At 45.4% G+C, this 15,622-nt stretch overlaps 2 protein-coding genes across 2 annotated transcripts in view; one reads left to right on the top strand and one right to left on the bottom strand.

Moving 5' to 3' along the window:
• LOC115316492 (neuronal acetylcholine receptor subunit alpha-10) overlaps positions 1-15,622 on the bottom strand; it is a 686,776-nt gene that overhangs the window by 345,592 nt on the left and 325,562 nt on the right. The window lies entirely within an intron of this gene.
• On the top strand, positions 13,826-15,506 carry LOC115312242. The gene is made up of 2 exons (XM_029971134.4): positions 13,826-14,772; positions 14,833-15,506. Exons 1-2 carry the CDS (start codon positions 14,595-14,597, stop codon positions 15,504-15,506), a joined length of 852 nt encoding a protein of 283 aa, XP_029826994.2. The 5' UTR covers positions 13,826-14,594.

Genomic DNA, 15,622 nt, shown 5'->3' with positions numbered 1-15,622 from the left:
GCCAAGCAGAGGCGGGGCAAAAAACACTGGGTGTTCACAGCCGCCAAAACAGTTATAAACATACGGCATATGTTGCGACGGGACTTTGTCGGCCTTGGCGTGGTCAAATTAATAAGGTGTATACTAGTTCGTCTATCCTATTTTGCTTCACCTTGCCTTTCGTTTGCTCGCATCTTTTTGTGTCGTTTAGTTGTCATATGAATTGCGTTGTTCTAAATACATCATTTTAAATTTATTTACTGATGACAAAAACCGAGGAGAAAGCGAATAAAAAGAGATATATTCGTAGTAAATTGTTAGCTAGACATTGTATATAAAATCATATATTATGATTTTATGGTGTCTGCATGTCACTTTGACCACCAACGCCAAAGAGAAAATATTTGAAACTATGGAGAAAAATAAACCGTACTGATGGAGTGGAGGAAGAGTTACGAAGCCGGTCAGAGACACGGAGTTTCAACCCCGCATCCCCAAAACTTTCCTTTTCCAAGGCTTCGTAAGCTTTGCCTGAGTCGATAAGTACGGTTCATTAGTCTGCATATTTTCTAATATTTCCTGCATTTACCTTGCTCCCATGAAGGCATCGCGACAGGGATGCTCCTGCTTTAATCATATTTTATAAAAGCAAGAACTAGAATAGAATGCGGTTAAGGAACCTTTCAAACAATTTACAGATCTAGGTTGTTCTTAAACTCTCAAAAATTAGGCAAAAAGAAGACGCCGAGTTAAAAAGAAACAACAAAAAAACTAAAGTCATGGTCAGGGGACCAAAGGGATCTTGTGCCCCCAGTGCATGCTGTCCACTGTAGTGGATGTTCTGTAATTAATATACAACATTCCTGAAAGCTAAGAAAAAACTCCTGGGTCTCAACTCAATACCAATGGTTGCAAAAACGCAAAATCTTATGATTTGCATGGACGTTTTTGAAGTATGCAACCAAGGGTTAAAGTCTTTCATTATCAGCCCAGAGAGACCTTTATACAGGTTGTGTTGTTGTTATTCTCTTCTTGGCGATTGCTTCCCACAAAAAGATAAATGATGCAGACGGCTGTCAGCACGTTACCTATCTTTCCGTATACCCACATGTGCTCCCGGCAGTTCCCGCATGTCTGAAGTCATACTGGTCCCGGACTTTACCAAAGCAGTCATACGCCTCCCCTTCGCCTCTCTCCTTCAACTTGATCGCACCCAGTTTAGCGCCAGCCTGAATCTATAGATGGTTCTTCCATGTCCCACAAGATGGGTTACGAGCTTTGTAAGGGAAAGCCGTGTACAATTCAAGCCACTTTCGTTGGCGCTGCGCACCATCTATATTAAAAAAAAAAAAAAAAAAACCTACCACAACATCTCCTTGTTTTCGCTTGTTCGTTGTTGATCTCCCTTTCAGAACGTAAGCGTGATCGACTGCTTCTTGCGCTGCCGCTCGGGGCCTTTCTATCACTTCTGATTTTCCAATACTTCGACCTCTTGGACTACTTGTTGCACGAAGTCTAGCAACTCCAGTCACGGAAGAGCAGAGGGGGTCAACGAAAATTCCCGTTAATCGAGAAGCTTGGCCGGAGATCTGGCACTGATAAAGGTATGTTTGTCTGAGCAGTTGTACTCGGAGCTGGGAAAGCAGGGGCTGCTGAGGGGTGGTGGAAGTCTCCGTCAAACCAATTGTTCGGCGAGCTTTCGAACACAGGGGGTAGTCTGTCCCAGGTCCCGCCAATGGTGGGTATTCCCTCTGGTTCTCTGAAGACGATCCTGCGCCCTATTTGAAGCGGTGCCCCTATGAAGTGACCTTGACCCAGACATGTACGTAACTTAAATGCTCTATTGAAGTTACTTTATCTTAAATACTTTTGTGAGTAAATTGGTATCTTGCAAATACCTTCGAACGTCAGTATTTAGTACTCTAACTTAAATACTTTTTTCAAGTACTTGTACTCATTTTAAAGTTACTTTTAAGTTACTTCCTACTTTTTATTTTCTTTAGAAACGGGAAGATGGGAAAATATCGGGCTCCAGGTATTTTGGCTAGGTGCCCTGCCATTGCAGATACATTTCGTGCCAGGTAATAGAGTGCACTTGCGTGCTTCTGCTGAAAGACGTGACACAGAGAAGCAGTTGTCGCAGCCTCAAGCCAAGTGGACGTGTGTCATGTCTTCTAACTGGAAAAAACGTCAAAGCACATTTTCTTACAATTTGTTTGTGGCCAAGCCCAAGAGCAACAGAGATTCCGAAGCAGAAGGGAATGCGAGTAAAGGCATAAGATGTGCACAAGGCTACAAGTCAGAGGGAGGGCTCTTGTGTCGGAGAAAGATTGGGGTCTACATGTGTCTGGTGAGAGTGGACAGTAAACCGGAGTTTATTTTTTCTATGTTATAAAGTGAAAGCATATAAAAGAAACCCTTCCAGCTTTAGAAATGCCTTTGCATCCGCACGCAGTCGCACACACCGCTCGTTCGTTCCACTAGGCTCTCTTCGCACACAAGACTCGTAAAACGCGACTACACGGCTCCCATTCGGTGGCCCATCGCTCGCGGCGTACGCAGCATTAGCGAGTTTTAGTAGACCATGTTTCCCTCTCCGCTAACCCTCCCCTACGAAAAAAACCACCACTGGGCCTGCGTGCCGATGACCTTGGCTGTTGAGTTCCGGGTAGCGGAGGGGCTTAGCGGAGGGGGAAACACGGTCTACTAAAACTCGCGCTATTAGAGAGTTTTAGCAGATCGTTTTTTCGCCCCGATACCGATACCTCCTCTCCCCTCCGGCGGTCTTGGGCATGCGTCGTATCGTTATCGGGTGTCGTTATCGGGGCGAAAAAAACGATCTACTAAAACTCTCTATTATAGTCTTCGCTAGCACGAATGACCGCCGGCGCCCAGCACCGTGGCGCCCGCTCTCCCCTGGCCTGGACTCCCCGACCCCTGACTGCACGGCACCTCCAGTGCACTGACGGGGGAAGCGGAAATGAACACCGGACACAAGGGGAGCGTTGGAGGCCAGCCTCGGTGTGGAAACTCCATTCGCAGGCGAACGGGCCCCGTGCTGGCCTCGCCTATGTCCTCGCCATAGCAAGGGTATAAAAGAAAAACACTTTTATTTTTGTTTCATTCGTAGTTACTTGGGACCTGCTAGAAGCCTGAGTGGCAGCCAAAGTCTAGCTAAGAGATTTCCAGGAGATTCCATAGTAGCTGGGACGAAGAATTTTTTTTCTGACTTCGGTTGTGCTTGGCATTGAATTGCAGAGAAAATTGTAACTTGAGAGTATCTTGAAAGTAACGAGTCACTTTTTTTTTGTATTTTGTACTTTACTCAATTACTTTACAAATTTGAGTATTTAGTACTCGACTCAGTTATTATTTTTGGTGGTACTCAGTAACTTAACTTAAATACTTTTAGTGAGTATCTTGTACAAGCCTGCACTGACCCTAATAGAGCAGCGGTGCCTGATGGCAAAACGTTGTCCTAAAGCAACGTCGGCTTCGCCCCTTTGCTTTCACCCCCTTCTGAATGCACTGAAGGAATAGAAGAGGCATTGGCATAGTATACACCTTTCCAAAAAACACTCGACCCCAGGGGCAAAAAACCGTTTTGAGCCCAGTCACTGAGTTTGAGGCTAGACTCTCGCCGGCGTCCCTCCTAACCCTAACCCAGTGGACTGTGATTTCAACAGGCGCAGCCTGCGTAGGCGCAGTTTCAAACACTGCTGGCGGCTAAATTCTCGTGTTTTCCCGCTATATTTTGTGTTTCACGGTACATGTATGTTCCCGAGGACATTGAGAAAGCATTGTGCCACATTTGAAAAAACAAAAAAAGCAAGAAAAAAAAAAAAGCTGTAAACTATTTTTGTTGGGTACGCGCGCGACAGAACGAATGCGACTGGAATGTATAGTTTTTTCTTACGATAAGTTTTGACGGCGCCGCAAGATTCGCCGCATGTGAAACGACAAAGCGCTTTGCTGTCAAAAATAAATTGCAACAGAAGAGGGCCGAAAGACATGCATTTTTCACGCTCACAAATAACGTGTTTACCGATGGACAGGACACCGACATACAATTGAGGAAGTGTTAACATCCGAACAATATATCGTACGTACCACACAATGCAGCGTTATCCGAAAATAATTTATTTGAGAAAGATCTCAAATAACACAGTCACAGTCGACGACAGTCACATCTTGACGATCGGACGGAATCCGAGATGACTTCGTTTTGGGGCGCGTTTTGGGGAGAGCTTCCTTTTTTCACAACCGCACCCAGGCAAAGAAACAAACGCGACTGACCCGTTTCTCACCCCAACCCGGACAACTATTTTTGGAGATGACTGAGGATCCTACGCGGATTATCTCTGGGAGGGGGGAGAACAATGTTCGCAAAATCGCGTCGAGGGTCGTTCGACGTCCTTCACCTCCTTCGTTTCCCGTGAATGTCAAGCAGAAAAGGTTGAATGGCAGGCACTTACCAGCCTTATTTCTCACAGTGGAAGATAACACAAAAAGGGTACGCAGCACGCATAAAAAAAATTGAGTGGAAACTTTCAAGAGGAGCGAGAAAACGTCGAATGCAAAACCGCAAAAATGTACGTTGAGAACCGCGCTGAGCGGGTCTTCACAGTCCCAGAGAGTGGCAGAAACTTTCTAGCTGATAGAGGGCGCGAGACTCGCACCCACCGCATCAGCATCAGCAACATGGCGGCGGCCTAGGAGCGTTTTTTGGAAAGGTGTATATGGTCCAGCGGGGAGGCCGGACGCCGCGTGACCGGAAGTCCCGTGACCGGAAGTCCCGTGACAAATACGTATCGGTCGTATCGCTGACTGGCGTAAAAGTTGACCACCCTTTAACACCATCGCTCACAAAGTTAGCCTCAGTTGTGCGAGTTGTGATCTTTCTCAGTTGGCAGTCAGAACGAAATTGCTACGAATTGTTGCGCTTATGTTCAAGTATGTTACGAAATATCGACATGTTGCGTCAGTAGCGAGAACATAGCATTATATGACGAGAATATGAAGTTTTTAACGTTTCGAAAAGGAAATCGAACGCAAAATATATTAAAAAAAATTTAAAAACATATAAAACGCGGAACATATTGAAAAAAAATCAAGAGTGGGAAAAACACTTGAAAAGGTCCCCGATTTGCCTGAAATTTTTGGTCCCCAATTTGCCTGAAATTTTTTAGACACCCCAACAAACATCACTGAAATAGTATCTCAAGTATTACGCCAAAATATATTTTTTCTCGCCGAGTTATATCTACAATCATCGTCCTTATCGTGTTTTTTTTTTTCTTCAAAAAGGAGGTTTGTAATGGAAACAATAAAAACATGACGCCAGAGATTACTAAACTTATAACAAACAGATTTATGGTGTCAAAAAAAAAAATGCTTTGGAAGTTTGCTTTAGCACCTTACGCTACAGCACGAAACAAATACTCGGCATATATAATTGTTTTGACTGCCTGCTACACGAGTGAGGCCTCCTGATACTGAACTCACGAGACTGAAAAGCGCGGGAATATTTGAATTGTAAGGAAGGAATGTATGTGGTCGAGCTGGGGGGGGGGGGGGGGGGGGGGGGGGGTTTAGAAATTATTATAACCTAAAACCTCAGGGTTTAGATAATATTGTTTGTATGATTGTTTTGGCACCATTTTTATTTGCCGATTTCACAATCACCATTCCGAATTTCGCGGTGCTAAATAGCATTATAATGTAATTAAGTGCTAAGGTGCAAGCGAGCTGGACAATAATGACGAAAATAATCCCTAGAGAAGGGAAACAAGAGGGACAAAGCACAAACACAAATCTCAAAACAGAGCTCTGGCGCGCCCGAAAAAATCCGCCTGGTCCGGGTATCGAACCCGGGACCTCTCCATATCCAGTAAGGCGCTCTATTAACTGGACTAACCACGGGTTAAACGTCAGTAGGGGAAACAGGTTTTTATCAGCTGCCATTAGTCTAACACCAACAAAAGTGAAAGGCTTTCATTTTAAGGTTATGATTATAATGTTATTAAATGCAAAAGTGCAAGCGAGCTGGGCAAAAATGAAGAAATCATCCCTTCTCCAGGGAATATTTTCGTAATTCTTGTCCAGCTCGCTTGCACCTTTGCATTTAATTGCATCACAATTATAACCTTGAATGCCAGCCATGTTGAATTAACCTGAGACTGGGGTAGAGAAGAAACATCAAAACGTATAAGAGAGGGAAAATAGACTGGACGACGTCTCAAACTCAGCTAACTCGCTTATTTAGTCCACCTCCTTATACAGTCTCAATCTCTCTCCAACAACCACAACATCTTACTCCAACAACACAAAAGGACGAAGTCTATACAGTTCAAGTGACACAGTCTCGATCACACAATGTGAGAACGTTGACAAGCTTTACAGGTCGACGCGATAAGGCAACATCCATCCACGTTCAAACTTGAACAAAAGGATCTCTTCCCATACTATTCTAAACACAGTTCATACTTCTGAATCATAAAACGGCATCTCCACATACAAAAAACAAAAAGGAACACCGAAACGGTATATGGGCCAACACACGTAGAAATCCAAACATAACAAAGACGTTTTTCAGGTTTAAAAAACACACACACACACACACAAGCAGCGTTGCACTTCAAACAAACCAAATACCCCCCCCCCCCCCAAAAAAAAAAAAATATATATATATATATATCTATATATATCTATATATAAATATATAAATAAAAATAAAGATACATTTTTTTCCTTTTTTCCCCTTTTTACATATTTAGAAAGCTTTTCGAATTGCTTCCAAATTGTAGTGAAGCCTGAATTATGCAATTGCCTAGAGACTTTATCCGCACGGTCTCCCTTACTACTCTCTTTTACATCGTTCCTCTCTTTGTGTATTATTTCCGTCTCCGACCTGAGCGCCGTGCATTTGTTACATTCATGAATATGTTTTGCCATTTCCGAGTTTTGTGCATTGGTCTTTGCATTCCTTTTATGTTCATTTAATCTGTCATGGATGCAGCGTCACGGCTGTCCTACATACTTAAATTCACAATCTAATGGTATCTCTTACACAACACCAGTCTAGCAACATACTAATTTTTCCCAATGAGCCTTTTTGCACTCACTCACACCTGCCCAAAAATGGCGTCAATTTACTCAACCTAAAATTTGAACTAAAGACCGTGTCTACTCGAAACTGCCTCGCACATGCCTTCGGGTTGTGAGAGATGTCATGAAAATATGGGATTACAGCAAAGGGGCTCATTGATTTCTGTTCGGTTTCTCTCCTGCCTTTAATAAACAATATTCTTATTGCCGTTTTATAATACTGCCATCCTAACCTACACCAATCAACCTTTTCCACTGCCTTTCAGCTGGTGACCGCTGGTTAGTGCTGTTGGTAAAGCGCTGCACGGGGAATCGGGAGGTCCCGGGTTCGATACCCGGACCAGGCGGATTTTCTCGATCGCGCACCAGTCTCCTAGCGGTGTTTGGAGATTTGTGTTTGTCTTTTGTTCCTCTTCTCCAGGAATTATTTTCGCCAAATAGCATACCGGTAAAAGGTAAAGCCCAGGGGGTTCAGAAAAATATAGTTACATTTAATTTCATCTTGAGTCCAGACGCAGCCAATGCTACAACGCTAGGATGGGGCCCTGAACAGGGCTTGCACTGCACAGGCGTGCGTGCTCGGCAGGGAAGTTGAAATCCCGGAGCTCGCCCTTGTAGCTCCTGTTACGCTCCCCCTTAAAGTAACACAGATTATGTGGGGTAGCTTGAAAAATCGCCGGAATAACCGAGTTCGAAGGTAACTAAGCACGCGAAAGTAGTGCGTAAGGTATGCTTGTCATGGTGGGGTTTTTCAGAGTCACAACGTGCATGGTCTTGTTGCTCTGTACTATATCTGTATCTTTTTCGCGTTCATTTCTCCTTGGCAGATGTCTGGAGTTTCGTTCTTTTGTTCAAAATATTTTTCACTTCACGTGCGCTCACGCTTAGTATTATATATATGTGAATTATCCTGGGAGGGGCGAGGGGCTGCCAGGAGCACGCCCGAAAGATTGCCATTGGGTTAAAACAACAGCAACATCAAAGCAGCTTGGGACGGACGCAGGTGACAGATAAAGGTTTACTTTCTTAAAGAGGCTCTACAAAGCGTTTCTCGCAATTGGTTTCAAATTTGCATCGTGTTCGCGTGAATTACAAGGTGTCTGAAACAGCGGCCAGGGTTTTTAAGTTAACCGCAAAAGTCGGCTTCTTAATGTATCGTGCTACGATTTTGTGCAGAGTTGCCTGCAGGTAGAGCATTTTTCTCTAAAATTTGCAAAGAGCACACAGACTTGAGGAAAAAGTAAAAAAAAAAAAAAAAAGAAAAAAGGAAAAAGGCTTAACTCCTATAGAAAAGCAGCAAAGCCACCGGTTTTCAAATAATAGGGCGCCGTTTGGCATGGGAGACAAGATATGACTCAAGCGGTTGCGACGCCAACTGCCGCCAACGAATGAACATACGGCGCCGAGAGCCGGCGTCAAATAGCAGGCGATATTGTCACGAATGAAAAATGATGAGGTGATGATAACTGAAGAAACTAAACGTTTAATGGGGCGAACTTGCGCCCAAAACAAAAAGGAAACAGAAGATAACAGTAGAGCGTCGCGGGCGTGGATGGCGGCGTAACACCAGGACGGTACGCTGGGGCGAGACTGACTCCGCTTTCCCTGCGGAGTTCTTTATGCACCCTCGTGGGTTTCTGGATCATTCGGCGCAGAACCTTCGGTGCGTAGAACATTCGGAACTCGATCAGACGAGAATGTTTTCGAACTTACGAGAAGGCCAAGCTGAAAGAAGGAATAGAAGGACAGTCCGCTGACTGGCATCGAACCTACACCTTCCGCGCGACAGTCAAGCGCGGTAATCACTCGGCCACGCGCGCTTTTTTTTGTCCTTTATTGTATTCTGACAACAACACTTGGTCAAAGTGTTGTTGTCAACCCGTCAACCTTGCTTCGGCTGCCACGGTCGGATAAAATTCTTTCAAGGTTACCAGATTATCTAACAGTGGCAACCACTCACACCCGGGACAGTGTATCTTATAAACGTCTCTCAGAGTGCACACATTTTGAACAAAATAACTGTGAACTGGCTGTGCATCATTATCAGCATGCCTTACAGCCATTCGACTCCGCCATATTGCGTGCAGGCCCAGAAGCATCATGTATCATATGGAAGTCCCTCCTCAAAGTCTACAGACAAAAACCGGATTCCATGGGCTGTCAACGGTAGCTTTAACGTCTGCTGGAGAACATTCTAAAAGAAGATGCCATCCCAGCATTCCAGGAAGACGTGCTCTATGGACTCCGGCTTTCTGTACAAAATACATTGTGTCGACCAAGCAACTAACAAGCCCTTCTTTTCCATCCACATTTTAACTGAGAGCGTCCCTGTGTGTAGTTTGAAGAAAAACGTCTTCACAGTCGCTGGGACAACCATTTTTTTTACTCGAGAAAGAACATCTTTCCCTGGGCCCTCCTGATACAGAGATCGGTATATTGGCATTGCAAACAGAAATTTTCTTAAATGTTTTGACAAGCACTTTCTGGGAACTGTCGAGAGATATTCAAATGAAAATCGCGTACCCAAAAACCTTACCGAACGTACAACTTCTTTAAGATAGCCGGTGACAGTGTAACACCCAGCATCAACTGAAGAAACCACAATCTCGGACAGCTCATGAGAAAACACCACTTGAAAAAAGGTCCGTAAAAAATCTTCTGATTTGTCTCTTAGAAATAATAAACGGTTTACGATTTGCCGCAGAAATATATGGCACAAACTAACACCTCCAGAACGAAAAGTGCGAAACAGACAACTTCTGCTGGTTCGCTCCCATCCTGAGTACCACGCCAAGACTGCAAAAATGCGGTGCATTTTTTGTACTTACATGCAACCGAGAACAATGAAGAACCTGCTTGACGTGCCAAATTTTTGCCAAAAGAAATAAATTGCAGACCGTTGCTCTGGCGAACACTGATAATTCACGTCCACCCCACTTGGTTGTTTTTTCTTTAAGCTTTGAAGTTTTTTCGCGCCTGTATTCGTAACTATTACGATAAGATTCCAAAGGCACACCTAGGTACCGAGCGAACTGGCGAGGTTGACCACTTTATGGTCTGAAACAAAACCGGCGCTGATGCCCACTCTCTGTGCCAAAACCCAAAGCACTTCCCCCAATTCACCGAGCTGTTGGTGGCCGCACAAAATTCCTTGGTTATGGCTATTATATTGCTCACACTTTCTGCGTTTTCACAGAACACAGCCACATCATCAGCATACGTGAGAAGTCGTACTTCGCTGGAGTGCAACCTGAAACCTCCCACACTTTCACTCTGGATAATCGTCAAACAAAAGGGATCCAGGAAAATAGAAAACAAAAGCGGCGACAAGGGGCATCACTGCCGAACAGAAGACAACACCGGTATTCTTTCAGACACACTTTTGTTCACTATAAGCTGTGTCGAGCAGTTCTGATACGCCATCCGCATTCCAGCTAGGAGGATGTCACCGACGTTTACATGTTGTAAGATACAAAAAATAACCTCGTGTTATACACGGTCGAACGCTTTTTCAAAGTCGATTTGAAGCATTGCCACTTTGTGAAACATCAAATCGCAACACTGTGAAGCACTACGGGCAACATGAATGTTCGTAACGATACTCTTGCCACGAATATCTCACATCTGATGCGATCCAACGATCGAAGTTATGACTCCTTGCATAAGCCTGGTTAAGACTTTCATGAGGATCTTGTAGTCGACAATCGTTAGCGTGATTGGTTGGTATCCTGACACTGACTGAAGCTCAACACGGTCGTCACTTTTCGGTATTAGAACCGTATACGAGCGCAAAAAGGATAATGGCAAAAGTTGTTTAGTATAGGCCCCCTTAAACACGTAAAATAAAAAAGGGGCGGCTTGGTTGCTAAACATTTTATACAAATCCGCAATTATGCCGTCCGGGCTTGGAAATGTTTTGCTTTTTTAATTCGTCAATCGCTTTATGAATTTCATTCATAATGATCGGCTCTTCTAGTTTTTGCTTTGTCTGCTCCTCTACCGGGGCACTGTTGGAAGAAATCTTTGTTTAAATATGTCTATTTTCGTACTCTTTTTGCTGAGAAGGTTCCTATAATAGTTTATGAACGCCTTTTTTACGCATATTTTATTGCGTGTGACTACACTCTGACAGACAATTACCTCGATTTCCATTCCCCTTCGCATACTTCCTTTCATCATTCAATGCTCTTTTTGTAGGCACCACCCTTACCAATAGTCTTTCGACACGTGCTTTCATTGTAGTCCCTCAGTATCTCTCCGTATCTATTGCCTTTAGTCTACTTTTTATATCTGCTATATCATCTCAAAACAATTCGGGCGTCTGGCATTCAAGGTTAAGTAACTATCCAAGATTAGAACGAAGCTTTTGCTCGTTCTCTTTTTCGATGTGCTTTAGGTTTCGTGCTCTCTCAATTGCGCTCATTTTGATGTCTTGTTTAAAAAGTTCCCACTTCTCTCCCCAGCTAATGCCCTCTAAGAGTTCTTTACCGTCTCATTAAAATCTCGTCTTGCAACAGCTTCGCGTTTAACTTCCATAATTCCTAGCTAAATTTCATTGAATTACTTTTTTTTCCTCCTATATGTACCGAAACTATATAATGATCACTGAACGCGATATGATTGACGTTATAATTCTCGCAGCAAGTAACGAGCTCCAGGGACACGTACACGCTATCCAGTCGCGCATGGCTGGCTCCCTGAAAATGCGCAAATGCGCAAACAGAAGACAGCCCGGGCTTGACGCACATTGTGCAACGTCTGCAAGTCCACACTCGTCTAGTATTTCCCTAAGCAGGTCAGTACTCTGATCATGACACCGCACTGTGCTTACTCTATACTCACTGGCACAGACACAATTAAAATCCCCGAGAACATTTACGTGCCTATCGCACTTCGGATAGTTGCGAACGGATTAAAAAAAAGAACACTTTTCCCGATTTGAATTTGGCACTCGGCCACGCACGCGCTTGCTCGCCGACGCGCGGGGAAATATTTGGACTCAAAAGCGGAGCGTGCTTTTTCGATGTCAGTCGCCAATGCATGATTTTATCATCCTTACTCGTAAAGCATAACAAATAGGCAAATAATCAAATAAAAAAATTGTCGGGTTATTTTGATTTTTTTTAAATTTTTTTGGAGGGTGTGGGGGGGTATTATGTCGTCTGTTTTGCAGTTCCTTGTTGTTACCGCTCCTGTTCTTGGTTCTGCGACTGTCGCCGCCTGCGGAACGCGCGCCGCGTTTTAGCCGAGAAGATCGTGAGCTAATGACGCCGGCCTTCGGCGCCGTATGCTCGTTTGTTGGCGGCAGTTGGCGTCGCGACCACTTGCGCCATCTCTGGTCTCCCGTGCCAAACGGCACCCTATTTTTTGAAGACTGGTGGCTTCGCTGCGTTTTCATAGGAGTTGAGACTTTCTCTTTTTTACTTTTTACTTAGGTAAGTTCGCTCTTCGCAAATTTTATAGAAAAGATGCACCGCCTGTGGGCAACGCTGCACAAAATCGCAGCGTGATAGGTTAAGAAACCTTTTTTTTTGCGGTCGATTTAAAGAGTCTGGCTGCTATTTGGGACACCCTGTAGTACGTGGGACTCTATACTTGGTCTCACTTTAGCATAGACTGTTGTTAGCCACGCATGCCGTTGGGACCGAGGTGTTCGCCATGCAGCCCCAAGTGCAGCCTCAAGCAGCGCCAGGCCAAGGCAGGAACCGCAGGCCGACTCCCGGCAGGAACATCACGAGACGGGAGGGTCTCTTGGGACTCACACTGTTTAATACTATATATACAAGGTATCTATATCGTCCGAGAGCACACATGCGACTACCTGATTGCCCCTTTTGTCGGGTCGCTGTTCAGTACTCTCGCGGCTGGCAGCCAATGGTGGCCGAGCTGCCAACAAACGTCACGTTCAAGCACCACCTCCACTCATCCTCCGATCACGCGCACACACACACGCACACCCAGCAGCGGCGGCCGGGCTTCACCTTCCGTCACCAAGGTGCTGTCTCCCTCGAAAGCCGCGCCGAGAAGGCGACAACAAAGGGTCCACTGTCAGCCCGGCAGACGACGCTGGCCGAGATAGTGCGGATTCCTCTATGAGGCGGCGTTGTGGCACGAGAAAGGGTTTTGCCCGATTATCCGCAAGTGGCGTCCGAAGATAATTCAAACCTGATTCAAACCGAACACATCCTCACGGAGGTCCCGCAGCTGGCGCGCCGTCGCCCGGAATCCTCGCCCGGTAATCCCCCCCCGGTTCCGGCGTTGACTGACCCCGTTTCGGGCCAGCGTTATCGCAGCCAGAAAGAAGGGTCCGGCTCAGCTTCGCGCCTAGGTGTGTCGACATCAACACGGTGGTCCTCCGTAGAAAGCCACGGCATCCCCTTGTCCCCTTTCTCTTCGTTTCCGGTCACAGCTGACCGGAGCCACGTGGCGACGATACTCAAGGCTAGGGTGCCTACATGTTTCCGGAGCGGCGGAAACATGTAGGCACCCTACTCAAGGCGTTCACCAGTGCAGGTCGGGTTAGATAGGAAAGGTCTGCTCCGGGGGCCTTTCGCAACAATACTAATGTCACATTCAATTGGGGCGCACGCAGCACCGAGAAAATGCTGCCCCCAAGGCCGCGCCACCGCGCGGGTGCAGCGCATGACGCACTACCAAGTGAACGCGAAGCCTTCCGCCGTGCAACGCGCTTGGCGCGGTCACTTCAAGGGCAAAACATAAACGGGTGGACCATTGAACAAAATCCGCCGCGAGTGAGGCGGCGGCGCGCGCCATCTAGCGAGAGATGTGACTAACAAATTGTGCTTTAAGCGGTTGATCAAAGCACGTATTTGTTACATCCGAGATTCCATCAAAAGCGTAGAAGAAACACATAAGATACAGAAGAAGGCGTTTTGTTGTACATATGCGATGATATTGACAATAACCGTGCCGTGATATCTATGGTATGCGCGATGGGAATTGCTCTCCCGGATCCCTGAACCAGCGTTGAAACGGGACCTCCCGATCTGCCGGTTTCATTCCCTCGTTTGTCTTGTCCGGGATGGCTGCCTCCGCATTGCCCCAAGGATTGCTTTACGCGATGCTGAACGATACTGAAGACGGTAAGCTGGCATGTATTTTTTTCTTTCATCTTTACAAAAACCGGACACTGAGGAGACAGTCTCCATCTTTGTGTATTGTCCCATATTGGTTTTCCTGTAAAGGTGAACAACAATCAGCTTCTTTATTAAGTATTCTTTAAATTTTTCTTGTAGAAGTGTCCCACCCGTATAGTGAACTTGCTCAGGCCGCTCCTGTGAAGTAACAATAACTCATTGACGCTTCTCATAAAGCATGTTCTGCAATACTGAATCTGAACATAGTACTTTTGCTTGAGGGCAGTTTATCTAGCCAGGTGCCAGACATACAATTTCTCCTCTTTCTAAAGCGAGATAGATTAACGCGGTTTTTTGTTTGCTTACTAGGCTCTTGCATTTTAGTTCCTACCAGAATGGTACACATGCAGAATGTGCTTTAGACCACCATATCTCTGCATCTTCATGTACCTGTTTAGTAGCTACACAAAAAAAGCTGTCGACAAAAGGAGTTGTAAATTCACCCTGCGTTTAATTGCCGATGCAGACTGCTTGGCAGACCCACAGACCCAGAACCTGTCGCAAGAAAACCCTACAAAAATGCAAGGAGGTATGTGGAAACATTATGTGTTGAGACACAGAAGTTTTACTTAACTTTTCTTTTTTGCAGCAGAGTGGACTCCAGGGGAGTCGAAGCTGCTTCTTGACTACTACTCAAAATATTATCCTGAGATAGGGCCAATGAAGAAGTTCAAGACAAAGAAGGCAATGTTTGAACAAATCGCCCTTGACCTGCAATCAGTTTTGGGCATATCACGGACAGCACTACAGTGTGACAACAGATTTAAGACGCTTTTGAAGCGCAAGAAAAACTCTCAAAAAGTGAACAGGACATCAGGAAGTTCACGCTGCACCGTGGAGTTTGAGGAAGAGTTTTCGAGAATCAGAAGTATGGACGACAGCCTGGAACCTGAGGTGAGGCGTGGTGTAAGCTCAGTCATATATAAGGAAACTGGTCGCACCACTGCAGTCGCAGAAACTGACAGCCCCACAGGCTCAGCAGCAGTGGTGGAGCAGATGTCACCAACATCCCCTCCAGATCAGCATCGTGCCGAGACCTCTGCAGAGGCACGGAGGAGAAGGCGGCGGGCTAACCGTGTGAGCAGCACTACCACAAGGCAGCAACAAATGGCAGAGTTTTTCTCACAGATGAAAGAGCTCCACGAGGAGAAGGAGAAGAACAGAGAAAGAAGGCACAAGGAGCACTTGGAAGTGCACAAGCACCACATGGAGCTACTGAAACAAGTCAGGGACGCACTGCAGCAAGATGGTTCGCTGCTGTAACTCTAATGTATTTCTATCACTGGCCCCCATGTGAATAATAAAGAAAAATCACAGTGCATCCTTCTATTTATTGGCTTCTTTTATTCAAGTGTTCCCCAAAGCAATATAAGAGTGCC

This window comes from Ixodes scapularis, unplaced genomic scaffold, assembly GCF_016920785.2.
Source record: "Ixodes scapularis isolate PalLabHiFi unplaced genomic scaffold, ASM1692078v2 PGA_scaffold0__279_contigs__length_252992795, whole genome shotgun sequence".
NCBI lineage: Eukaryota > Metazoa > Arthropoda > Arachnida > Ixodida > Ixodidae > Ixodes > Ixodes scapularis.
This window is presented reverse-complemented; position numbering and strand designations above follow the sequence as displayed.